Below are 27276 nucleotides of genomic sequence, written 5' to 3'. Positions count from 1 at the left end.
GTTCTTGAAGGAAATTCAACTTTTCCTGAGGCATCTTATGCCAAACCATCAAATTGCCTTCAACTCTTTCCAGGTTCTGTTTGAAAACCTTAGAAGCCTAGTTCATTTTTTCTTTAATGGTCTCCAACTTGACTACTACCTGGAAAACTTCCTCCAAAATCCCAACACATGAATCAATAGTTTGACTTACCTAAGAATCTAGTGCTTGCATTTTCTGAGCAACTCTTTCAACGTCTCGAACTAATTCTTTGGCATTGAAAGAAGTTTATGGATTGGTCCCTTCTTCAGAAGACTTGGTGATCTTTTGAATGAATGAGAAGCCACAATTTTTCCTCCTCCATCTTGTCTTTCTTTGTTAGGAGTTCATCAGACTGCTACACCAATGAAGTCACTGAATGTTGAGCATCATGTATAACAACTGCATGTGTCTGTCTACCAAGCTCCACTCTGGTAATCTTGTAATCACAAGCTTGCATCTCTTCATGTGGCTTGTCTACCACTGGCTCAATAATTTCTACAAATTTCATCCTGTTGCTGTCAACTATCACTCTTGATACCTTCTTAGCTCTTTTTGCAACATTGGGTTTAGTTGGTTTGAGTTGTTGAAAATCAAAGAAGTCAGGAGAAATCTCTTGCTTCTTTCTCTTAGGAGTAAATGATCTTAGCCATGGAGGTAAAGTCACGGAATTTGTCTCAAAAGCAGCTGGAGGTGGGGAAGAAGCAGTTTTTGTTTGAACTATAGTGGTTACCCTGGGAGAAGTTTATGTTTGAACTATAACTATAGCCCTTTCAGTCACTGGAGGATGTGATGTTTGCATCATGAATCTATCAAAACCAGAAGTAGAAGTATCAATTTTTGATAATGGCAACCTAGGCAAGGAGACATGGGTAGGATTATCCTTAAAAATATTTAGCAAATCCTCTTGCATATGATCAAGAGACGACTCTGCTACTAAAATTGGAACAACATTTCTGCATTTACACTCAATGGAATAGGATCAATGTGGATGGTAGAAAAAGAATCCACATTTGTGTTAAAAGGAGACATAGGAAAATCCAAAGGGATTTGAGGAGGAACTTCATGAGGAGACTCTGTGTTTGTGGACCTAGGAGCATCATCTTCTTGCTGCTCTTCTTCTGGATCTTCAGGATCAATGACATGGATATGATGTTGTGGCTTCTCCTTCCCTGTCACTATCACCTCTTCAGGAGGAATCACCATTTCTCTATTGACTCTCAACTTGATCCTTGTAGTAGAAGAGGAAGCACCTTCTTTATTATCAACTCTAACTTTAGACTTGCGTCTGACATGTCCAATAGAATCATCTTATTTTCCAATCTTGATTTTGATGAGTCTAACACTATTTCTTTTGAGCCAAGCATTGGTGTTAGCTAAGATAGGCTAAAATCTATCAATAATGGAAGTACATTCCTTATGTGACCATTGAATCTATGGAAGTGGTGCTTCATTGACTCTTTTCTCAACATACTCGGAATCGAGTACATTCCCATCATCAATCACTCCTTCAGGAATGCTAGCAAGATTCAAATCCACGATTTTCTCAAGAGTGAGCCTGCAATAGTCCATCCTATGGATTTCCTCTTTTGTGTGAAGATCAATCCAGATGTCCTCTATGCGATGCACATGAACAAAGGATCTTTTAATCCTATCCTTCATGCCCTTGTAATCAAAATATGCTCTCGATTTGAACCTTTTGAGTTTGATCTCCTGCATATTAGTCTCCATTGCTTTAACCTTCGTGGATGTCATGAGAGAATATCAACCAATCTGCAATGGGTTATTAGAAGATATTCCCATCCTAGCCTTATGTAGAATTGATTGTTGTGCACGAACTGCCATGAACTGTCTTCCCAATTCCATAAGAATGATTTTGTTAGTTGGATATCTTGGAAGCATGTATGGCTGCCCACTATAGCATCTAACTCTTAGATAAGTAAATGTTGAGAATTGAAGAAAAAGACACCCATACTCATTTACTTTCTCCCATGCAACATTTGACACTCTTCTGTTCTTCAGTGTTTTGTCAAATAAGTGCATGTAGTGGCCATATAAAACATCCTGGACTCTCTTGTAATGCAATCTGCTAGGTCTCAGAGGCAGCTAATCATAGTAATCCCACTGATCAGGATTAAATTGGGAAAATATTGAAATCTAATTTTCAAAATTTTCTATGTTTTAGTAAATTGCAATTTTGAGGGTCTTCGGTGCATTTTTGGACAAATGTTGTGCCTGGAAACACGAAGAGGTATCTTCAATGTTTCCAAAATTTGGTTCTAGATTATTTGAATACCTTTCCAATGCATCAAACGGTTTGTAATTCGGAGCTAGGATGAGAAAGTTGTGCCTTCTCAAAGTGGACTAAAATTTTATATTTAGTTTTTTTGATAATTTTGATAGTTTTAGTAGTTTAATTGTAATAAACATTATGGTGACTCTTCGTTTCAATTCCAAGGGATTTGTGTGACCCTTGGGATACATTCGACTTGTATAAACTCCAATTTTGAATAGAATGGAGACAGTTTTTGGTTTGCAATCTTCTTGTTGTCAATTTTTGTGTTGAATTCTACAATACCGCAGGTATCACACCAGGTATTGTAATCTGGTTTTCATAAATCAGATCAGTGGTATCAGAGCGGGAACGCTCCTTTATGCCAATTTACACAAGGTCTTCCTACCAAAGATTAGGATTGGATACACAAGATTTGTCAAAATACCCACCTTTGAGACGCACACAATCGAAGATGTCAGACAATGATGTTAAGAAGTTGGTCGAGGAAGCTTTAAATAAGCAACGAGAGGAGATGATGAGTCAATTTTCAAACCTCCTACAGAAGCAAAAACCCTCTGAATCTGAAACACCATTTCGTGGAAATACCCCTTTCAAAGTGCAGGTCAATTTCGACATCCCAAATTTTGAAGGAAAGGTCGATGCTGAAGCTGTTGATAACTGGTTATCAAAGTTGGATAGGTACTTTTCTGTAAATAATTTCTCAGATGCTGAAAAGATAACATTTGCTCTCCTCAAAGCTGAAACCCATGTGAAATTAGCATGGGAAACCAAAGTAGCAAACAAAGAACAAGAATCAGTTGCTGAAGATGATTTTATACTATCTCTTGATAAGAAGCCCACATGGGGAGAATTTGTGGACTATATAAAAGAAGCTTACCTCCCGGAGGATATATATGAACAAAAATACATAGAATGGCAGCTTCTTCGGCAAAGGAGGGATCAGTCTGTGCAAGATTACACCAATACATTCCATTCACTTTCAGCAAAACTCGGTATTAATGATTCAGAGAAGCATAGAATTTTAAAATATCGGAGTGGACTTCACAGGTATATTCAAACAGAGATGGATTTTTTAAATATTGAGACATTGGCAACTGCCTATAAATATGCTACAAAAATTGAAGAAAAATCCAAGCAAAGATGGAAGAGGGACTACTTTGCAAACAACAAGCCAAGGGCTGAAGGTGGCAATAAATTTGCAGGGAAACAGGTGACCAAGGAACCCCATTCAAATTCACCCAAGAACACATGGTGGTCTACTAAAAAGACAGACACAGGCATGTGGTGTGAGCTGCATAGGTCCCCAACCCATAATACAAAGGATTGTCGAAGTATTAAAAATTTGATGACAGAAATACGAGGGGAGGAAGCTGAACCTGAATCGCCACCAATAGATAATTCTAAGAAAGAGGAGAATGATTCCATCATAGAAGCAAACCCATATGCCGTAGTTGGAACTGCTAAAGTATTTCCCCGTGAAGATGAAGAGAGACTTTTTCATTCACAGATGTGGGTTGATGGAAAGCCTCTACATTTTATTGTTGATAGTGGGAGTCAAAAGAATTTGATCTCTAGGGAGACAGTCAAAAGATTAAATTTGAAAGTGACAAGACACCCACAACCATACTCTATGGGATGGGTGAATGAGGGTCAAGATATTCAAATCAATCAACAATGTCGTTTGCCATATTCAATCAAGCCTTTCAAGGATGAAGTGATTTGTGATGTAGCACCATTGGATGTATGCGATGTCTTGCTGGGGCAGCCATACATGTATCAGAGGCATGGGGTGTATGAGTCAAGGCCACGTAGTGTTACAATCAAGCTTGGTGAAAAGAGGTACCGAATACCAGAGGTATGTCCAACAAAAACTGCATCTTTAATTAGTGCTAAACAATATAAACGCTTGATTGCTCAAACTGGAGCTTTTATTGTACTCATGATTCGCCCTGAACAAACAAAGTCAGTTGTTCTTAATACACATGCTAAGGTAACAGAGAATCAACAAAATCAAATAGATAAAATTTTGAAAGAATATCACAATGTGTTTACACCACCAGTGGGAGTACCAACACACTGTCAAGTCAAGCACTCTATTGATTTAATTCCAGGCACACCGCTACCACATGAGCCAATATATAGGAGGTCAGTTTTGGAAAATAATGAGATTAAGAGACAAATTCAGGAGTTGATTCAGAAAGGACACATTCGTCCAAGTGCTTCACCTTGTGGAAGTCCAATTGTCCTTGCTAAAAAGAAAGATGGGACATGGAGGCTTTGTATTGATTATAGAGCATTAAACAAAATCTCTGTTAAAAATAGATATCCAATCCCTCGAATTGATGATTTGTTGGACCAACTTAGGGGGGCTAAATTCTTTACAAAAGTTGACTTGAAGTCTGGATACCACCAAGTACCAATTGATCCAGCAGATGTGTGGAAGACTGCATTTAAATCTAAGGAAGGGTTGTTTGAATGGTTGGTCATGCCTTTTGGCCTAACAAATGCCCCAGCCACATTTATGAGATTGATGAATGATGTGCTTAGACCATTCATTGATTCCTTTGTAGTTGTTTATTTGGATGACATACTCATCTTTAGCAGAACTTGGTCTGAGCATTTGCAGCATGTTGAACAAGTTCTTTCAACTCTGCAAAAACACAAACTTTATGCCAACATTGAGAAGTGTTCTTTTGGTATGCAGAGTATTCAATACTTAGGGTATATCATTGACGTTGAGGGTGTTCATGTTGATCCAGCAAAGATTCAAATAATTCAAGATTGGCCATCTCCTAAAAATTTCACAGAGCTTCGCAGCTTCTTGGGCTTAGCCAACTTCTATCGTAGATTTGTGTTTGGTTTCTCACACATATCATGGCCTCTTAATCAATCACTCAGGGGTGGATCACAAGCAAAATTTCAATGGACAGAGGCACAACAACAAGCATTTGAGGAGTTAAAGAAAAGACTATGTTCAGCACCAGTATTGGTCCTTCCAGATCTACACCAAGCATTTGAGATAGAAACAGATGCATCAGATTATGCTCTTGGTGTGGTACTCACACAAAATGGGCATCCTGTTGCCTATCACAGTGAAACTTTTTCTGATACAGTACGTAAGTATCCCACCTATGATAAGGAGTTGTATGCCATTGTTCAGGCTTGCAAACAATGGAAACACTATATACTGGGAAAAGAAACTGTTATACATACAGACCATAAACCACTCCAATTCTTGCAAACACAAGGAAAGCTACAGAATGATAGACATCAACGGTGGTTAGTCTATTTACAACAATTTCACCTCAACATTCGTCATAAAAAAGGAAGCAGTAACAAGGTGGCAGATTGTTTGAGTAGGCCTCCAATTGCAGGTTTGACAATAGTGTTGGATTCATGCGGTCATCAATCATCCACTTGGGAACAACTATATAGTACTGACCCTGATTTTGCTAACATCTATAGTAATTTGGTAGAAGGAAAATCTGTCTCTGATTTTCACTTGCAGGATGGGTTTCTTTGCCATAATGGTCACATATGTGTACCCACCGAAGAACGGAAGAAAATGATATGGGAAGCTCACTACAGTCGTGTTGCAGGACATTTTGGTATTGGTAAGACTACTGCCATCCTTCAAAAGTATTTCTATTGGCCAAAAATGAAGCAAGATGTCATTTCACATATACAAGCTTGTGCAGCTTGTGCGATTGCAAAACCAACAAACCGTAAGTTGGGTCTATACTTACCATTACCTATTCCTGATAAGCCATGGCAATCTATTTCAATGGATTTTATGTCTGGGCTTCCAACTACCAGGCGAGGGCATGATTGTGTATATGTTGTGGTAGATAGGTTTTCTAAAATGGCTATCATGGTGGCATGTAAAAAGATGATTTCTGCAGAAGATACTGCCAAGCTATTTTTTGAACATGTGTGGGTTCATTTTGGGTTGCCAAAAACCATTATTTCTGATAGGGATAGCAGGTTCATCAGCAAATTTTGGTCTGCACTATGGGCTAAAATGGACACAAAACTGACAAAGTCCATGGCATTCCATCCTCAAACAGATGGGCAGACAGAAGTGGTGAATCGAATGATTATTCATATTTTACGGATGTATCATTCAAAACATCCTCGCACGTGGGATGAAAGCTTACCCTATGTGCAACACAGCTACAACCGTGCACTCCATAGTACTACAGGGCATAGTCCATTTGAGGTTTCTCTTGGGTACCAGCCATTGGCACCTATGGATGTAGCAATACCATCTCTACAGTCTAGCAGTCCATTGAATGGTGACAAGGAGGTAGATAAAGCAGAAAAATTCATTGATAACATTAGACACCTACAACAACAAGTTTATGAGATATTGGAGCAGAGTAATCAGAAATATAAGGAAAGACATGATAAACATAGAACTCCCCATCAGTTTCAGGTTGGTGACAAGGTATGGTTACATTTTCAGAAAGAGCGTCTGCATGGACCAAATAGGAAGCTTCGACCTCTTCGTTATGGACCATACACTATTGTGAAACAAGTTGGTGAGAATGCTTTTGAACTTAATTTGCCATCCTTTTTGGGACTGCATCCAGTTTTCAATGTGGAGTTGTTGAGACCCTATTTTCCTCCTTTATTGGATATCTTCCAAGCTACTGAATACATTCAAGCTGCAGAGTTAAACCCCTCTACTACTGCTCCAGTCTAGTGTGACCATGTTACTAAAGCCATTTTAAAGACTTTGAGAAATCAGAAAATCCCTTTGTATTGGGTGGTTCGAGCTGGTCAACATTCTCATCAAGGCAAGTGGCTTACTAAGGAACAAATTGAAGAACAATTTCCTCATCTGTTGCAGCAGATTAGTGCAATGGGGCCCATTGCTTCTTAAGGGGGGAGGAATGATCAGGATTAAATTGGGAAAATATTGAAATCTAATTTTCAAAATTTTCTATGTTTTAGTAAATTGCAATTTTGAGGGTCTTCGGTGCATTTTTGGACAAATGTTGTGCTCAGAAACACGAAGAGATATCTTCGATGTTTCCGAAATTTGGTTCTAGATTATTTGAATACCTTTCCAATGCATCAAACGGTTTGTAATTCGGAGCTAGGATGAGAAAGTTGTGCCTTCTCAAAGTGGACTAAAATTTTATATTTAGTTTTTTGATAATTTTGATAGTTTTAGTAGTTTAATTGTAATAAACATTATGGTGACTCTTCGTTTCAATTCCAAGGGATTTGTGTGACCCTTGGGATACATTCGACTTGTATAAACTCCAATTTTGAATAGAATGGAGACAGTTTTTGGTTTGCAATCTTCTTGTTGTCAATTTTTGTGTTGAATTCTACAATACCGCAGGTATCACACCAGGTATTGTAATCTGGTTTTCATAAATCAGATCACCCACACAAGCACAAGAGAGTGACCACCCTTGGTAGAAAGACCGGGAAAATGTCTGAGTGATGCTGCAATATACATCAAGTATGAGTTCATGTAGATAGTCAAAGTGGTGGGAACTTGGGCAAACTGTTCACACAAGGTGTCGCTAATGATTTCACCCCAGAATATGTGCTGAGATTGTCTAATGAGTACAATAAACTGGTACATCCATGGTTCAAAAGCATTTGAATGTTCTAAACCCATGATTCTGCTCAAAAGTGTAATTGTATCACCAATTTCCTCTTTGAAATCACAATAGTACAACTTTCCCCACTAGGTAAGGCATGTTCTAGGTTCCTGAATCCACTTGTTGATACGACGTTTACATTCTTTCTCCCTCTTCATGTAGTATTCCATTGCACTTTCTTTCGAAATCTCTACATAGATAGGAGTTGTGAGTATTTTGAAAATCTTTTCAATAGTCCTAGCATCGAGACAGATAACTACTTCACCCTCATCATCCCATATAGTTATGGTTTCCTTCTCAAAGTGCGAGGCACAATCAAGCACAAACTCTAGCTCTAGGGCAACCATTGGAAAAGAAGAAGCAAGGTGGAGATGACTGTTCAACAAGTGCTGCATATTATGATCCACGAGCTTTTTAATCCTTTTGAGAAATCCTGACATATCCATGTGTCCAATCTTTGTATCCTTAATCTCATCTAGTGAAGAAGAAACTTGGGAAGGAGAGATCTCATTTTGGTATTTGTCATATTTGTACTTCATCTTCATTTGGGAAGATGATGCCGACAAATTGATCATTGAACAAGAACTTGCAACGTTACAATGAAAATCCAGAAGAGCTAATGCAACATCATGATCCATTGAAAGATCCATATGATCTTCTTTAAAGGGGAAAAACTGAACTCTAACCCCAAGGCCTTTGGAGATGAAATGATGGATAAACAAAGGTTTTAAAGTGTGAGCCTTTGATCAGTTTCAGATCTTGAGAGATGTATTACAAGTATGCAAATGGGAAAAGGCATAATTGCAATCGGGTTTTTAAATCTTGACTGCAAGCAAACTTGTAATGAATGAACATGTGATAAGTGGTGAAAATGGGATTTTGGCATGTTGGAAATGAAGTTTATGACCAAGGACAATAAGTGCAGATGATTAGGAATGGAGTTTTGAAGAACTTTTTCATCTTGACTACATGAAAAATGGGAAGAACTTTCACTTGTAATCAAGTTTTTAAAACCCGAAATTGAATGGATAAGTTTCAAAACAACTTTGAACTATGAAATTTTGGCAAAAGAGGATTAAGTCTTTTCAACCAAAGGGAAAAATTGACATTTCCATCTTACTTGCAATCGAATTTAAAAAACCCGAATGCAAGTAAAGAGGAAAAAAAAAATGTGAGGGAAAAGACAATGCAATCCTCAAATTACATTCAATACTTGGGTTGAAATGGGAAAAACTCTCTCAAAACCTAATTGGAAAAAGAACAAAACAAACAACTATCACAATCAATCAAGGAATTTCAAAACAACAAAAATAAAATAAAACAAAACATACCTTGATTGATCAAGATGCCATTCAAAGAGATGTAATAAATTTGAAAGAAACAATCAACTCCTTAAATATAAAGCAAAATTAAAACGTTGGAACCCTTGCCACGTCCTTAGCAAACTCGGGTTTCAACCAAAAGCACAAAAAATGACATCCAAGGAGGAGGAAAAATGGGTCAATACGCCCAACAAACCACATATGGAAGAAAGGAAACCAAAAATGCCTCCATTAATGCTGTAAAAATGGATTGAAAAGGGTGCTAAAAACGTGGCAAAGGGCCATGACTTGCTGGTTCAAAAACACCTAAGAAAGGGCAAAAATGTGGCAAGAAAACCACAAAAAATGGAAGCAAAAACTCTCATGCCTCTTTCCCTCAACACTTGGCATCATCATATCCAGATTCAAACTCGAACTTCTTGGAGAAAAACTCAGGTCGGGTTCTTGGAAAGAAGGAACAAGTTTAAAATGCTTGAAAAAGACATGTAATCGGGTTTAAAAAACCCTTTTACAAGTTTTAATTGTTTCACTTTTCTAACACTTGGACAAATTCGGGTTTTAGAAAAGAAATGACAAAACAACTTGTAATAGAGAAATAAATTCCCCATTGCAAGTTTTAAAAACATAAATGAACAAAAAAACTTGTAATAGGGAAATAAAATCCCCTTTACAAGTTTTAAAAATGACTTAAAGGACATAAAACACGTAATAGGGAAATACAAACCCTATTACATCTAAAAATCACTTAAGTAGGAACTTTTAAAAGAAATTACAAGTTCTTTTTAAACTTGTAATTTTAAATTCACTTGTAATTTATCCAAAAAGTTCCTACAATTACTTAAAAGACATAAAAAGCAAGGGGGAAATAAAAAGTAAGTTACAAGTGACAAATAAAAAATAAAATGCACTTGTAATTGTTTTAAAATTTCCCTACAACACTAAAACAAGAGAAAAAAAAACTTGCAATCAAATTTTTTTTTTCCCACTTGCAGTTAGGAAGAAAAAACCCGAAATTGAAGGAAAGACATAGCAAATGAACTCAAAACGCGATGAAATTTGAAACGCGGATCGAGGATGGACCCAAGATCAGTCCAGTTCACAAAGGAGCAAAATTTTTGCCTCGAGAAGCGTGCCTTAAGAGTAAAATCTTCAACCTGCAGTGACTGTTCTAAAATCCGAAATTGCATAAAAAGCTAGGAAAAGGAAGACCAAAACTTGGACAATGATGACAAAGACACCCCCCAATGTTTGACACTAACAAATGTGAGTTTTGCACCTCATAAAACATGCCTTGGAGACAAAAATGACACATTTTAAGTAAAAATTTGTAAGGGTTGTCACATTTTTGAAAATTCAAAAATGAGGACAACACAATGTGAAGAGGGAATTGAACCCCTTTGTCGAAGAGGTAATGAGAAATGTCTCTTAACTATATAATTGGTTTCATCACTTGAAGATAGACCACATTATCCCCCAAAAAAGATTATCTAATAAAATTCTAACTCATTATAAAAAAATATTCTCTCCACTCTTTACGTATTAAAACTTTTAATCACTTTTAATTTTTTTTTCAAATGATTTAAAAGTTATTTTTTCATTTTCAATAAATTAATGTCAAACTTGGTTGGGAGTGCTAATCTCTCCACCCATTTTTTGAATATCTAACAATTTACTCTATATTAAATTGTTAATAAGATGCTCTCTTCAATTTAAAAAGTACACTTATTCTCTTAACTTTCCACACCTTGAAAATAAAAGGTTGACGTACTCGACATGAACCACACTTGGGGACATTTTGACTTTGCCAACAGTTCAGTGTGTAGTTTGTTAAGGTTAATTCCACGTGGCTATGTCCGAGTAACCGTATTGCTTACATATGCCTACGGTGTTCAACGTTAACGTTTGCTCTTTAAAAATAAAAGCAAGATCTAACGTTAAATAAGAAGAGTTGTAAGATTTTTGATGATCCTTAGGATGGAAAAATTCAAACTGTACAAAACCAAACTGGTATGACCATGATCTAAATCTTAGAAATCATACATATCAAGGTAAAAATTAGGCCCTGAGAAGTCACAGAGGAGAAAAATACAGAGCAGAAAGATGATGAAATTAGATGTTAAAGAGCATAGATACTATGTTTCAGCGGCGGCCTTGTTCTGCTTCATATTTCTCATGCTGGTCACCCCCACCATTCCTCAATCACAGGAATACCACAAATTCGCAGATAAACGCAATTTATTCGGTATTTTTTTAATCTTTATCTTAAGATTAGGGTTTTTGTTGTGACTCGAGAGATTTTTGAACTCACAACCACCTGTTTACAAATGTTATCTGAAACTTTTAAAATTGGTTTTACTCGTAAAACTTTTTAATTGTTTTTACTCTTATATTATTGAGATGATACATTTCTGGATAAATATAGCTGGAAATAACTGTATATATCTCCATTAAAAGAAAGAGGATTGGCACGGTATTGTCTCTGGATATATTTATCAAATTGGTAACCTATGGAAACTGGAAATAATTTCGAAAATTTAGTTTAGAAGCCTTTTTAATTGTCCTGTTTATAAACGTTATGCTCATGATCTGTTTTTCTCTTTTCATATTTTTCAAAATGGCCCCTACAAGTAGATAACTGTAAAGGACCATGACGGAGAATTGATTAGGTCTTTCTAAATATTCCTTTTTAATTGCAATTTATACCAGGAAGAAAAAGATCGTGCCAATTTTGGGAAATTATGCTTGAATTTCCTGCTCTTCTTGTCAGTGAATTTGGGTTATATTTGTTAGCATTGTCTGTGAAAGCATTGTGATTAAGTGTGTATGCAATTTTTAGCTTGTCTCGAAGCTTCATTTTTCTTTGTGCCGTACTGGGGCATGGTCTCAGCTTTCAGAGATTGAAAGCATCAGCTCTTAATTTATAGTTTCAAGCTGTTTCGCCCGGTGGGCGGGGCAAGAGTTCAACTCTTGTAGGGAGTACGTTGTAGCACAGTTGTTACTTGGTGGGACAGGAGAATGATTTTAAAATTGTTCTGAAAAAGGTTAAAAATTCGGATTTCTGTAATGTCCATTTTCTGGATTATCTTGTAATTTGCCCACAATGGTTTTAGATGATATTGCATAAATCGGCTTGCTGCTTGTATGATTATTTCTGCTACTGATCGATCTGCTGCTACAGACATTGGTGATGATCACTGTTAATTATAGGCAATTACATCACTGTCCAATATTAGTCCAGTTGCTGTTCATCTTTTCTGATTTCTGTAATTGAGGGCCTGCTTGTCAGTCTGGCAATGAGCAGAAGAATATATCTTTTTTCCCTTGCCATTCACATCTCCACTCAACCTCATGTATACCCGATCTAACATACCCCTTTACCAAGGGATGTGTCTCTTCCCATGAGGTGGGCCCTTATGCTTAATTATTTAATATTTAGCATTAAAAAGGGTTTTATAGTTTCAAAACTTCTTCTCTCAAGGATGGGCTTTTCTCCCTAAGAGGTCGGCCAAGGCAGATTGTAAATTTTTATTGCTTTTATTTCTTCTTCCAAGGGAGCTCTAGTTATTAAAGGGTCATCCCTCTTGGGAATATATATATATATATATATGTGAAACGATTTAAAACTCTTCCTCTAAGGTCGACTAGGTTTATTCATGACAGATCTAGGGCTATTTATAGATGTAGTTTGTGTTGTGACCTAGTTTTTGGTGAGGACATGACAGGCAGCCCTTCCCGAGATTGCTTGTCCTCAAGCAATGAGGGTCCGTGAACCAATCCTTGGAGGTTTGTATTCCTTAATTAATTTGGTTGTCCCAATGTTTGCTCAATATCCTGGATATTTCTTTGCATTAAAGCGAGGGTGATTTTAACATTTATTAAGATGAGGATTAGAAGCATGCAATGTCCCCTTTTGGGATTGCCCTAAATCTTGCCCTAGATTATTATTCTCAATTGATAAGGGAGGGTGCCTTTATCTTCGTAAAGGGAAAACAGTTTGCTGGTCCCTTTATTGTTTTCTGTTGTGCTAAAGTATTCTCCCTTTTGATTTTTTTTTCATTCAGATCAGAGTGTAGATCGAATTTCTGTATATATCTGCATATTAATCTATTTGTATGTGTTTTCTATCGGCATAAGGAATTCACTGGTAATCATACCCAGATGCTGTTATAAGCAATCAGTCAGTTTCGGTGTGTCTTTCTGAAGGTCTATGTCTTTAAGTCTGATCCACCTGTGATGTTGATGTAATTCTGAGTGCAGTGTATTTCTCTCCAACTGATTCATGTGTTATTGATATATATGAAATTAAGTATGACTGTCATACATATTGCAGTCTATATTAATATTACTACTGAATTCTGCATAAGAACATTATCAGGCTTCATATATTAAGCATACATATTAAGCACATCCCCAACCAAGAACAAAGATGTTACTGCCTGTAACCTAATAACAGTTCTGATCTGATCTGGTCGATGGTGATCTCACTGGATGCTTTGATTCCTTTCCTTTATATCTCTCAATGTGAGGGAGGGGTCACACCTCTTCATCATGTATGCCCTTTGGCAAGAGGCACACCCTTTCACCCTCAGCACCCTTTGAAAGAGTGCAACTCTTAGTTTTTTCTGCCCCTTTGAAAGGGACGCAACCTTTCACAATCAGATCTGCACTTTTATTTAATTAGATCTGCACCTCTGATTCTCAAATTATCCCCCTCAAATGAGGTTCTCTTCTCCCTTTTATATCTCATATTTGAGGGAGTCACAACTTTTCATTTCATGTCTTTGACCATTCACTAACTTAAGTAAAATTTAATTATATTCTTTTATATTTTAAATATTAATTTTATTATTATCATTTACCATTAAATTGTATTTCAAAGTGGGGACATTACAACCCGTCCCACTGAAGATTGCTTGTCCTCAAGCAATGATCAGTTTTAACTAAATTTTCCCAATGCAAGGATTCCTAACTAACCCTTGAAGATTTGTAATCTTAAGACAAGTTCTCTCTTATCAATTGTAATCGTAAGAACTTTGTTTGGTTGTTTCCTTGAGACAAACATAGATCCTCATTCATTGAGAAGAGGATTAGAAACATGACATATATGTAAGGACCTTAATTGCAATATTTTTTCCTAAATAAACTCATCTTTCTAGGTAAACAAAAAATTGAATTCACAATGATAGAAATCAGTAATCATAAATATTCATGTAGTAGATATGCCCAACATGGAGTATACACATAAAACACGGAGCATACACATGAAAACATGAAGTATACACAAAGTAGACACATGGATATATTCAGATACAAGCATACCCATGTAGATATAGTTTACTTAGTCCACAAGAAGTGGGAATTTCCAACCAGAACCAGATCCATCCCTTGGGCCAATCAATCTATCATTTTACCAATGAGAGGCAGGAGCGTCCGTCTAGGACTTTACAGTAACCAATCCACAAGAGGCAGAAGCATCCAACTAGGACCAAAATCATCTTTCAGAGTAACCAATCCACAAGAGGCAGGAGCATCCAACCAGGACTAGAACCATCTCTTGGGCCAATTCACTTTATCCACAAGAGCCAGGAGCGTCAAACCAGGAACAGAACCATCTCTTGGGCCAATTCACTTTATCCACAAGAGGTAGGAGCGTCCAATCAGGACCAAAACCATCTCTTGGGCCGATTATTATTCCACAATTCACAATAAATCTCTTCCACTGATTTGCTATAAAGTCTTCCATAATCTGATCATAAGATTGTCATATAGTATCCACAATCTTATCTCAAAAGTCTGTTACCAACTCTTCATATACTTCACCTTAGATCTCCACAATATTATCTCTTAATCAAGTGTATATATTATATACTTGATTGTCTTCTTCACAAAATACACGTATGTTTAACAATCTCTCAAATTGTCTTGCCATTGTCATTTAGTTATTGCCATATTTTGGACGGGGTTAATATATCCCTTCTCACTGATTAGAATGCATAATCGATTTATCCTTACCCTACAGGTTGGCAAGATCATGCTCTGATACCTATTGTAATGTCTCCTTTTGGGATTGCCCTAAATCTTGCCCTAGATTACTATTCTCAATTGATAAGGGAGGGTTAGAGAGAGGGCTCCTTTATCTTCTTAAAGGGAAAACAGTTTGCTGGTCCTTTTATTGTTTTCCATTCCGCTAAAGTATTCTCCCTTATGATTCCTTTTTCATTCAGATCAGAGTGTAGATTGAACTTTTGTTTATATCTGCGTATTAATCTATTTGTATGGGTTTTCTATCTGCATAAGGAATTCACTGGTAATCATACCCAGATGCTGTTATAAGCAATCAGTCAGTTTCGGTGTGGCTTTCTGAAGGTCTATGTCTTTAAGTCTGATCCACTTGTGACGTTGATGTAATCCTAAGTGCAGTCTATTTCTCTCCAACTGATTCATGTGTTATAGATATATATGAAATTAAGTATGACTGTCATACATATTGCAGTCTATATTAATATTACCACTGAATTCTGCATAAGAACATTATTAGGCTTCATATATTAAGCATACATATTAAGCACATCCCCAACCAAGAACAAAGATGTCACTGCCTGTAAATTAATAACAGTTCTGATCTGATCTGGTCGATGGTGATCTCACTGGATGCTTTGATTCCTTTCCTTTATATGGACTGTCATACATATTGCAGTCTATATTAATATTACCACTGAATTCTGCATAAGAACATTATTAGGCTTCATATATTAAGCACATCCCCAACCAAGAACAAAGATGTCACTGCCTGTAAATTAATAACAGTTCTGATCTGATCTGGTCGATGGTGATCTCATTGGATGCTTTGATTCCTTTCCTTTATATCTCTCAATGTGAGGGAGGGGTCACACCTCTTCATCATGTATGCCCTTTGGCAAGAGGCACACCCTTTCACCATCAACACCCTATGAAAGAGTGCAACTCTTAAATATTTCTGCCCCTTTGAAAGGGACACAACCTTTCACAATCAGATCTGCACTTTTATTTAAATTAGATCTGCACTTCTGATTCCCAAATTATCCCCCTCAAAGTAGGTTCTCCTCCCTGTTATATCTCATGTTTGAGGGAGTCACAACTTTTCATTTCATATCTTTGACCATTCATTAACTTAATTAAAATTTAATTATATTCTTTAGTATTTTAATTTTAATTTTATTATTATTATTTACCATTAAATTGTATTTCAAAGTGGGGACATCACAAAGCATGACACACATCTATGATCTCATTTGCAATTTATATCTTTCTAGTTATTCACATGTCTAGAACATATAAAGTATGAATCGAACATGGAGCATACATATAAAATTACAAAGTATACACATGAATATACGTAGACACAGAGCATACACAAATACTTGAAGTGTACACATGATATATGCAGACACGGAGTATACAAACAAATACACATTTAGTTAAATTCTTTCAATGGGTCTAATTCCATCTTTCTATTTGAGCCAGAAAGTGGGCCTAACTCCAATCCTTCTGCTTCTAATCCATTTTGAGTCAGAAAGTGGCCTAACCCCAACCCTTCTGCTCCTAATCCATTTCGAGTTAGAAAGTGGGCCTAACCCCAATCCTTCTACTCCTAATCCATTTCAAGTCAGAAAATGGGCCTAACCCCAATCCTTCTGCTCCCAACCATTTCGAGTCAGAAAGTGGGCCTAACCCCAATCCTTTTGTATAATGGCCCCTATTAGGAGATGGCCTATTTTCTATTAATTAAACACATCTCATCATACTTATTATATTTTATTATGCATTTGTTAGCTCTAGAGAACAATTAGCATACATCATACAAGGGATAATCAACATAGCCAGGTCTAATGCCTAATCAATCCTAACGATCAATCTTAGTGGAGATTGGGAAGTATCTTTGTTAGGGCGCTAGAAAACCATTCTCCACAAGTAGTGCCTTTGTATGATGTAACATATGCCCATTCCATTGCAGGCCTTATCCATTGCCTTTGTATGATGTATCACATGCCCATTCCACCGCAGGCGTTATCCATTGCCTTTGTATGATGTAGCACATGTCCATTCCACCACAGGCCTTATCAACCTTGCGAGGTATTAATACCGCCTTTCCCTAACAATTCCACATCCAATCCTTTCCAATACCGCGTTGATTCATTTTTGCATCTTGCACCATCAAAGAACATGGTCCATATCTCAGACTCGGGGCTGTTCCCTTCTTTGGGGACAATTTTTTTTTTCTTATCTTGAGTGATTTTGGGGACAGGTTGGTCTTCATCAAAGATAACATATGTTCCCAGGCCCGTGGCATGGAAATTACAGAAGGGATCATTCTTAATGAATTTGTTTAGAAGGATATCTTCCTTTTAGTTTCTTTCTTCTGTAACCTACTCTTCTTCTAACATTTTTGCACAATAAATTTCTTCCTTGGTAATAGAAGTATAGGTGGGCTTGAAGCTCATCACAACATCTTTTTCTATATGCTTAGAATGTAGGGGTTCCGACAACACTTTCATTTTTGAAGGCTATGAGTATACTAACTTCTCATGTATTATGAATATATATGAAATTATGTATGACTGTCATACATATTGCAGTCTATATTAATATTACTATTAAATTCTGCATAAGAACATTATCAGGCGTCATATATTAAGGATACATATTAAGCACATCCCCATGCATACCACCAAGAACAAGGATGCTACTGCCTGTAACTTAATAACAGTTCTGATCTGATCTGATTGGTGGTGATTCGCTGGATGCTTTGATTCCTTTCCTTTATATCTCTCAATGTGAGGAATAGGTCACACCTCTTCATCATGTATGCCCTTTGGCAAGAGACACACCCTTTCCACCATTAGCATCCTTGGAAAGAGTGCAACTCTTCGTTATATCTGCCCTTTGAAAGGGACACAACCTTTCATGATCAGATCCACACTATCCACACTTATTTAAATCAGATCTGCACTTCTGATTCCCAAATTATGCCCCCTTCAAATGAGCTCTCTCCCTTTTATACCTCATATTTAGGGGAGTCACAACTTATCATTTCATGCCTTTTGACCATTCATTAACTTTAATCAAATTTAAATTATATTTAATTATATTCTTTTATAATTTAATTTAATTTTAATATTTATTCTTTAGTATTTTAATTTTATTATATTATTCATTATTAAATTATATTTCAAAGTGGGGACATTACATTCTGCTCCTATTCCAATCTGAGTCAGAAAGTGGGCCTAACCCCAATCCTTCTGCTCCTATTCCAATTTGAGCCAGAAAGTGGGCCTAACCCCATCTTATTGCTCCCATATTCTTATTAATGTGTCATAAATTTGCTTCAATATTCTTCAAACATTTGCTTAATATGTCTCATAGATCTGCTGTTATATCTTGTTCACATCCATATCTTTCACAATTTTTTAAACTCACTTTTATATACTTTACGATCTTCATATATTTCTTGTTCTTTCTAATATTTAACACTTCATTATTGATATTACTTCATATATCTCTTCACTTCTTTTATTGATGTGTCTTTTGTATTTATTGTCCTCTTTGTATTTATTTTATTCACTCCATCCCTTCTCCTTGGATGACCATGATAATTATTCTATTTTTATTGTCCTTCTCATCTACTCATCTCACGAAATGACTTCTTTTATATATCTTGTCTCACAATGAGACACACCCCTTCAAATGCCTTTTGACTATTTATTTAATCTTTAGCTATTAAATCTCTTTGCTTGGCGCTAGTGAATATAATTATACTCCCAACAATTTCTAATATTTAGCAGGACTTTTTAATGTCTTCCTCTACTACTTTGAAGTGACGGTCAATGAACATCTATATTTCACTGAAGTTGAGAATACGTGTATCCACTTCCTTGTGAAGCATTGCATTATTTTCGGTGTCAAAACACTGCACAATAGTAGTTCTGAGCCAATCATAGTTGGCAGCTTCTCAAAAAGGCTTCAGTCTCTGTGATCGAGTGCTACATCTTACAACCATATTTTCACTCCCCACATTGATCCTATACTAGCATTCCTCATACTTTTACTTAAATTCTTGCTCATTCTTTTTAATGATTGTTATTACCAGCATCCTGCTTGTGGTCTCATTGAGATCTTCTATCACAAAGGCCACTGTGGTATTTCATGATAGTTGCTTAAATCATCTAGCTGCTGTTTGTAGTTGCTGATAGATTTCAGTGTTATCATTGGCCTGCCAATCTTCATCTTGATGTCTTGATTGCTGTCCTATTTTTGTGTCTATTTCAGTGTCATATTTTATGTAAACTGTGGCTACGTTTATTGTACTTGGAACCGCGTACAGAAAAAGAAAGACTCTATGAAGCAAGGGCCGAAGTGGAGAATGCTATTGATAATGGACGTTGCCACTCAAATGTAACCGCAAGTATGGTAACAAGTCAAATACAATACAAGAAAAATATTATTAGGCAAGTACTTCAAACTAACATACCAATTGAAGTAGTGGATTTATTACAAAGTATTCGTGAACTTTGAAATGTTATTGTATTTGGGGAGAATGAGATGTTGCATGCTACGACCCAATTGGAATTTGGTAAGAATGAAGGTTCAATAACCGAATCTTCGTTGTCGGGTGACCAAGTCATTGATTCAATGTTATTGACAGTTAACACGACAAAGAAACTAGTGGCTGTGAATATGGAAATCCCTGGAAAGAATCTTACCAGTACAATTGTTGATGGTGGGTTTGGTGTGAACGTACTCCCAGAAGACACTTAGAGAAGTCTTGACAAGCTGACCATTTGCCCCCCAACTTTTCAACTAGTGGGTGCAAATCAACAAACTATTAAGGTACTTGGAGTATTAATGGGACTGTTGTGACCATTTCACACATCGCCCCATGCAAATGGGGGCCCCCTTCTTTTTGCTCGTTTTGCCTGTTCTTTTTCTCTGCTTTTTAGGGTTTTGGTAGTTTGTCAGTTGTCTGGATTTAGGGTCAAGCCTTAGGGTTTCTGTTTTGTCGTTTTCGGGCCAAAGTCCAGTCAATCTTGAGAGTTTTTCAAGCTTCCTTTCGTAGGATGCAATTTTGAATAAAGTGAATTTGCCAGAGTCTAAGTGAGTTGGTCTATTTTCAATTGGAATTTTGAATGAAGAGTCTAAATTTGTCTAAGTGTGAATGATGAAATTGCGAATTTTGTCCAATTGAGTGTTTTTGACCAAATTTTGAAAATTTTGATATTTGATCCCGGGTATTGGAAAGGTCTTGTTTTTGCCTTGTGAAGTGATTGTAATCCCGAAATCATGATATTTTGGCCTGTAGGAGCAAAATCGCTCCTGTCCCTCAGTGAAGGACCGGAGCTCGTTTTCAAAAATCTTACTGTCCCTGCAGGATCAAGATGATCTTTCGAGTGGAAGTGATAAAGGGAGGGATGATCTTTCCGTTGAATATAATTTGAAGAATTTCACAAGCATGGAAATGTGCCAGGAGCAAAAATCGCTCCTGTCCCTCAGTGAAGGACCGAAGCTCAAAATCAAACATTGCCTTGTCCTTGCAGGATTTGAACAACTTGACGATTTGAAGAGATCAAAGGAGATATGTTTTATCAATTGAATATAACTTGAAGTGCCTTCGTGAAGGAAAACGGACCAAAAATGCAAAGTTCGCTCCTGTCCCTCAGTCAGGGACCAGGGCGAAATTCAGTGTAGCTCCTGTCCCTCACCCAGGGACCAGAGCGAAATTCCTCATAGGGCAAAATTTGGGTGAAGATTGAGCAAGTTTTGAGTTTGAAGCAAGAAAGGAGGGTGAAATGAACCCGTTGAATACAAATTGAAGATTACAAGACATCAATAGGAGACTCAAATTGGCCTAGGCGCTCCTGTCCCTCAGTCAGGGACCAGAGCGATTTTTGCCTTAAGTCAATTTCTTGCCAAGTTAGAATGAATTCCAAGCCATGGATGAATGAAGGGATGCACAACAAGATCGTTGAAGATAAATTTTGGGGTTGGCAAAGTGTAATTGAGCTTGCACATGAAAATTCGCTCCTGTCCCTCAGCCAGGGACCAGGGCGAAATGATGATTATCTTGCCTTTCACTCAAAGTATAAACCACTCCAAGTCAGGATACATGAAGGCAAGGACGTTTTGAAGCGTCTCAACGAAGAACAAAGTTACAAGGACCGCTAAAATTGAAAGAATTGCACCAAGTGCCCAAAGTTCGCTCCTGTCCCTCAATCAGGGACCAGAGCGAAATTTCTATAAAGGCTTGGGTTTTGAAGGTTTATCAAGTTTCAAGTGTCCAAGAGGGATCAAAGGACCCCATTCTACACGGTGAAAGTGATTGCAAGTTGATACAAACAAGGTTGAGCCCAGGATGCCCAAATTCGCTCCTATCCCTCAGTCAGGGACCAGGGCGATATTTACCATATTGGCCAAATCCTTCAAAAATCACGCCAAGTCAAGATTGTACAAGGTTGCACAGGGTCTAAGGTGTCTTAAGAAGGTGATATGCAAAGAAATCAAACGTCAAAAGGTGATCAATTGAGCCAAGGAGACAACATCGCTCCTGTCCCTCAGTCAGGGACCAGGGCGATTTTCACAAGATCATTCATCTTCCTTCAAAATCATGACAAGGCAAGGATACACAAGATCAAGGATATCGTTTGGAAAGCAATGAACAAGAAACAAAGGTTACAAAACGACAAATTTAGGCTAAGATACAAGGTTCGCTCCTGTCCCTCACCAAGGGACTAGGGCGATAATCCTCCAAGCATCAAAGTGCCTTGTTAACGACAAGTAGAACAAGCATGGAACGAAAGGATAACGTTGTTTCTTCCTCATGATGAAATTGGTGATCATAGAAGCTAAGATCAAGGAGAAAACACCAAGATCGCTCCTGTCCCTCAGCCAGGGACCAGGGCGATAATGGTCACAAGAGACATTCAGTTACGAAACCAAGTTAATCAAGTTCGAAATTCCTTACAAATATGCCAGTTTCAACGTGAAGATGATAGTTTTGAACGTCGAAAGCACAAGAATCAAGGCCAAAATGAAGTTCGCTCCTGTCCCTCAGTCAGGGACCAGAGCGATGGCGTTTGTATCTTTCCCTTCTCCTAATTTTTGGCGCTAAAACAATTTTTTAAATTTTATTAAATGCTAGAAAAAATCGATAAATCAAATTGATAGCATTTAAAAATTGCGCTTGGATATTTAATTAATTAATTTTGCCTATTTTAAAAATCGAATTAATTAATTGCAAAGGCATTAAATGAATTAATTATTATTTTAAATAAAAATCAAATTGGAGCGCTTGGATTTAAATATTTTATAAAAGTCGGCCCTTGTTATTTATTTAAAAATCATTTTAATTTCTTTATTTTGGCAAAGTCGGCCTAGAGGTAAATGAGAGGTGAGCGCTTATAAAAGGAGGGTGAAAATTTTCATTTTCACATTATCATTTTATCATCTTTCATATGCGATTTTGGAGAAGTGCGATTTGTATTTACAAGGAGCGAATTTCCATTCCAAGGAAGGCGCAAACATCATCAAGGAAGTGCGAACTTGAAGTTAAAGTAAGGCGAACTTGCCAAAGACATTAAAGATCACATCAAAGACCCCCCCCAAAGGTGGCGAAGTTGCTAGCTTGAGTGAGATCATGTTGAAGCCACCAAATTTCGAGTTTTGCCTAGACGATTTTCTTCATTTTTGCATTTTAGAGTTAAACTCTCAAGTGAGGTATGGCGAGGATCCCTTGAATTTTGAATTTTGATCGTCATAGCTTCAAATTTTGAATTTTGAAATTTTGAATTCCAGTAGCTCAATCGTTTTTAGGAAATGATAACTCAAAGACTTATCATGAAGTTTCCTAATCTTTAATCTAATCTATGTTATGCATTGCAATATCTAGTTACTTATTATGAAATGTTGTGTAGGTATGGCGACCCCGAAGGCGGGAGCATCCACCAGTCGTCCAGCTCTCATGAAGGAAGATCAAAAGACCGAAGAAGTGGAGACCAAGATCGTGTCTAAATGGAGCAACATTGGAGATACCAACTTGGGCAACTTCAGCACGAAGAAGTTTCGAGAGGTCCCCTACATTGGTAAGCCATCACCTGTCGCCCGGAGAATAATTGAAAGTGGCATCATTAAGGCGGCCGGCTTCCCTCCAGCAGTTCAGTGCCATGAGTTGATGATCGAGTGTGCTCGTCATTATGATCCTCAGTCCAGAACGATTGTGTCCAAGGAAGGAAACACTTTAGCATATCTTTCAGAGGAAGCTATAAGTGAGGCTTTCCATCTTCCAGAGCACAGGGATATGATATACAAGAGCATCGAAGGACCCAGGTCCATGTACGAAGATGATCCAGATGCTTGCCTAAGCATCATCAACAAGAACTGGTTACTCAAGAGTCGTCCTCGCCTCAGCAAGATCCCGAACACACCACATAGGATTGATTTCCAGGAGGAGTACAGAGATTTGATTACAATGCTCAACTGAGTTACAGGAGCCCCTCAAGCCTTCTACTTTGAAAGGTGGATGTTCTACTTTATCCAGGTGATAGTTCAGGGAAAAGGAACAATTCATTGGGCTAGGATGATTAGCCATTGCTTGGACGTACAGTTGAGGAGACTAAAAGCTACCAAGTCCTTCCACATGAGTTCATACGTCATATATGCTTTGATTAGGAGCTTTGAGTATGCAGGACTACCTCACAGAGGAGTGATTGGAAGAGGACCCGGCGAGGTCAGAGTTTGTGATTCCTATGTCCACTTGCATCATCCGCCAGGAAGCAACTACAAGTTAGTTAATGATACCTTCACGATGAACATCACGAGGACGTTGCAAGGTGGGGTTCACAACAGATTATCACAGGATGCACAGGAACTAGTAAAGAGGTACGGTGCTTGGTTTATCCAATTTCCGAAGTTTACTTATATCAGAGTTCATGGATGTCCTTCACCTCCATACATGTTGCCGAGACATCCGACAGACAGAATAGTGTTACTTGAGGTAACAAGACAGTTGGCAGCTTATGCGAAGGCATTCAGACACAGACATGGAAATGGAGTTCCTGTACCTATTATCTTAGGAAATTCAGTTGAGGTATGTCCTAATGCTTTAGCCATGGATGACGCAGAGAAGGAGTTAGCTTTGTATTCTTTTTCATCCTTTGCCTTGAGAGAAAGCTTTGATCCACATGGATATATAGAGGAGACAGTCGGCAAGAAGTTTAAGCATGAATTTCAGATAGAAGATTTTATGATGAATCTCTTAGACGATCTTGAAGTGAAAAGAAAGATGCATTCTAGATTGCCTTTGGATTTCATCAGGAAATGCAAGATTTACAGAGTGGCCGACCAAGCTCAGGACAGTGGCAGACATCTCCAGTCATCCTATGACCGAGAAAGCAAATCAGTAAGGTTAGATTGGAATGAGCCCGAGGTCGTGGATCTAGATGCTTTGATGGCTCCAGTCTTGTCTTGTACTCGCAGATGGGTTGATGTGCAGCATCAGAAGTTGAGAGAGCAAGGCATAGCTATGACTTTCACTTTGGAAGAGAAACCAGCCGAAGGTGGAGCTAGTATAAGCGAAGGTAATCCTAATCCCAGAAATACAAATGAAGGCAACCTTCGAAGTGCAAGTGAAGGCGATCTCCATCCAAGGGGCTCGAAGAGGAAAGAGAGACCTGAAAAGAGAGAATCTTCCAAGAAGAAGCAAGGGGCCAACCGAGATCGTTCATCCGGCACATCTTCTTGACCTGAGAAGAGGACACTTGAAGTGGAAGATTCTATGGAGTCAATGGTATAGAATGATAAAGAAGGACAGGCAACAAGTGGATCTCTTCAAGACAATGAGTTGCATGAAGATGGGGAAGATAATGAAGTAACATCTCCTCCCAGAGAGGAAGAATTGCCCAAGGAAATACAGGTAAAGAGACAAGATCTGCCATCCCAGATTGGTTGAAGGAAAGATTAACTAAGGTGATCGTGATTGAGGACGAAGACAATGTAATTGACTTGGAGAGCCTTGTCGGACATTCCCAGGAAATGACAGAAAAGAGGAAGGCTACCAAGATGTCCAAGATGATTAGAGATGAAATTGGATCCAGAAGGTTGCAGATAGCTACACCGGCAGTGGACAAGTATGAAGGTGAGATCTTAGCAGAGGAATATGATATAGAGACATTTGAGCTAGGTCCATCCACAGCCGAGCAGACACTTGATGATGCCACCGATTCATTTGAGGCCTTGAAAGACAAACTTAGGGAAGAAATGGAGAAGAATAGGAAGCTTGAGAGAGAGGTTGGTGCATGGAGAACATATTTCAGCCATCTCAATCAACCTTTAGGACGTCAGGATCCAGCAAGATCACCCATACAGGCACTTCCCCTTCAATCAATTGGTGAGGCAGAGAGATTCAAGAGTATGGTTCAGCGTATGAGTACTTGGATGGACAAATCTCATACAGTTGCCGTAGAATTTGTAACAAGGATGATGAAGACTATTCATAGGGCTATCTAGGTTCTTGAGATTATACACAACTTGATGATAACAGTAGCTGCTTTTGCTCATACCAAAGAGGTTATCATTCCTGTCTTGAAAGTAATCAGACAAACATCGAGGAAGGTCTTAGCGCAGGAAAAGATCATGGATGGAAGACCTCATAGTTTGCTTCAGTGGTCAACCTTACTCCAGATGAAAGAAGTTCTCTTCGAGGACATCAGTACTAGATGTAGCCATGTTGAGGAGGTGATCAACCCGATCCAGGACAGAGTATTTGAGGTACTACGTACCATTCTTGGCAGGAGGATCGAAGTTGAAACAGATGTGGATTTGCAGGAATTGGAGAATAGAATCAAGGTCATCTTTTGCAAGGACGCCAATATCACAGATGAGCAACAGGACCAGATGTTTGCTACCATGCTCCTGATCGAAAAGACTAAGGAACTTGAACTTACATGGGACGCAGCTCTTCTAGATGCATTTGATCAGGTCATCCACTTGGAAGAAAGAATGAAGAATCTTCTCGAGATTCCAATTGCTGAGATCGAAGGAATTGTGTCAAGATTCATTGCATATGCTAAAAAAGAGAATTGGAAAGGGAATAAGATTCTAGATGAGAGGTTGTTATAGATGACATGGCACCTTAGTTGTCATTGGTTTATGTCTCCTAGATTTTCGTGCCAAATTTAATAATTGGCTATGCATTTAATGTTGTGCAATAAAAGGGGAACTTTTGTAACAAACCCTAATTAGGGTTTAGGTGTCATGATCTTGACCGTTGATCAGCTTTTGATCTGGACCATTCATTGTAATTGAGGATGCTATTTATACCCTCATTTCATTTCATTTTCATAATAATTAGATGTAAGAAGAAGATTAGATTATTGATGTATTAGAGAGATTAGAGTTTAGAAGCAATTTACTTTTGTAGCAAGATTGAGCTTTGAAGAAAGAATTCAAACAATTGTTGTACATGATGCCTTTGAAATCAATGAAATATTGAGGTTATGGTGTTTTGTTGCAATTTTCTTGGTTATCTTCATGGTTGTTCAATTTTCTTGAATCATTCTCAATCAAAGTAGTGTGTTAATTCGAAGGACAAAGTGTTGGACTTGATCTTTGGTAGGATTCGCTTTCCAAACCACTAGCTTCTTGCTGATTGTAGGAACGCCTTGCGTGGTCAACTGGAGAATACTTGAATCACTTAACCTTCAATCATTGTTGTATCTTAGATATGTACCTTCGTGGTAGTGTCTTTGATCTTTGATGTATTGAAAAATCATTTGTTACCTTAGAAGATCGCATCAATTTCAATTGAGTTGTTATTTTATAGCAAAATTGAAGTTGGTAGAATCTTGCCAAGTCTTGTCCACATTGAGTCATTCTTAGGGTTAGGCTAGATTAGATCTCTTGCAAAACCCTATCCTTTTGTTATTTTTTGGACAGCTTCTTTAGTTTAGCAAAATCTTCGGCAACGTAAGGCCCCTTGAGGACACAGCAAATCAC

At 37.7% G+C, this 27276-nt stretch overlaps 1 protein-coding gene across 2 annotated transcripts in view; it reads left to right on the top strand.

Annotated features, from left to right (window-relative positions):
• Positions 1-11159: 11159 nt before the first annotated feature.
• LOC131029006 (uncharacterized) overlaps positions 11160-27276 on the top strand; it is a 97242-nt gene continuing 81125 nt past the window's right edge. Inside the window, exon 1 of one of the 2 annotated variants that reach the window (XM_057959386.2) lies at positions 11160-11497. In XM_057959386.2, the coding sequence (XP_057815369.1) occupies positions 11356-11497 (142 nt within the window). In that variant the 5' untranslated portion in view covers positions 11160-11355. The remainder of the gene's footprint in view (positions 11498-27276) is intronic. The other variant, XM_057959387.2, reaches the window with a different exon arrangement.

Source organism: Cryptomeria japonica, chromosome 1, assembly GCF_030272615.1.
Source record: "Cryptomeria japonica chromosome 1, Sugi_1.0, whole genome shotgun sequence".
Classification (NCBI taxonomy): Eukaryota; Viridiplantae; Streptophyta; class Pinopsida; order Cupressales; family Cupressaceae; genus Cryptomeria; species Cryptomeria japonica.
This window is presented reverse-complemented; position numbering and strand designations above follow the sequence as displayed.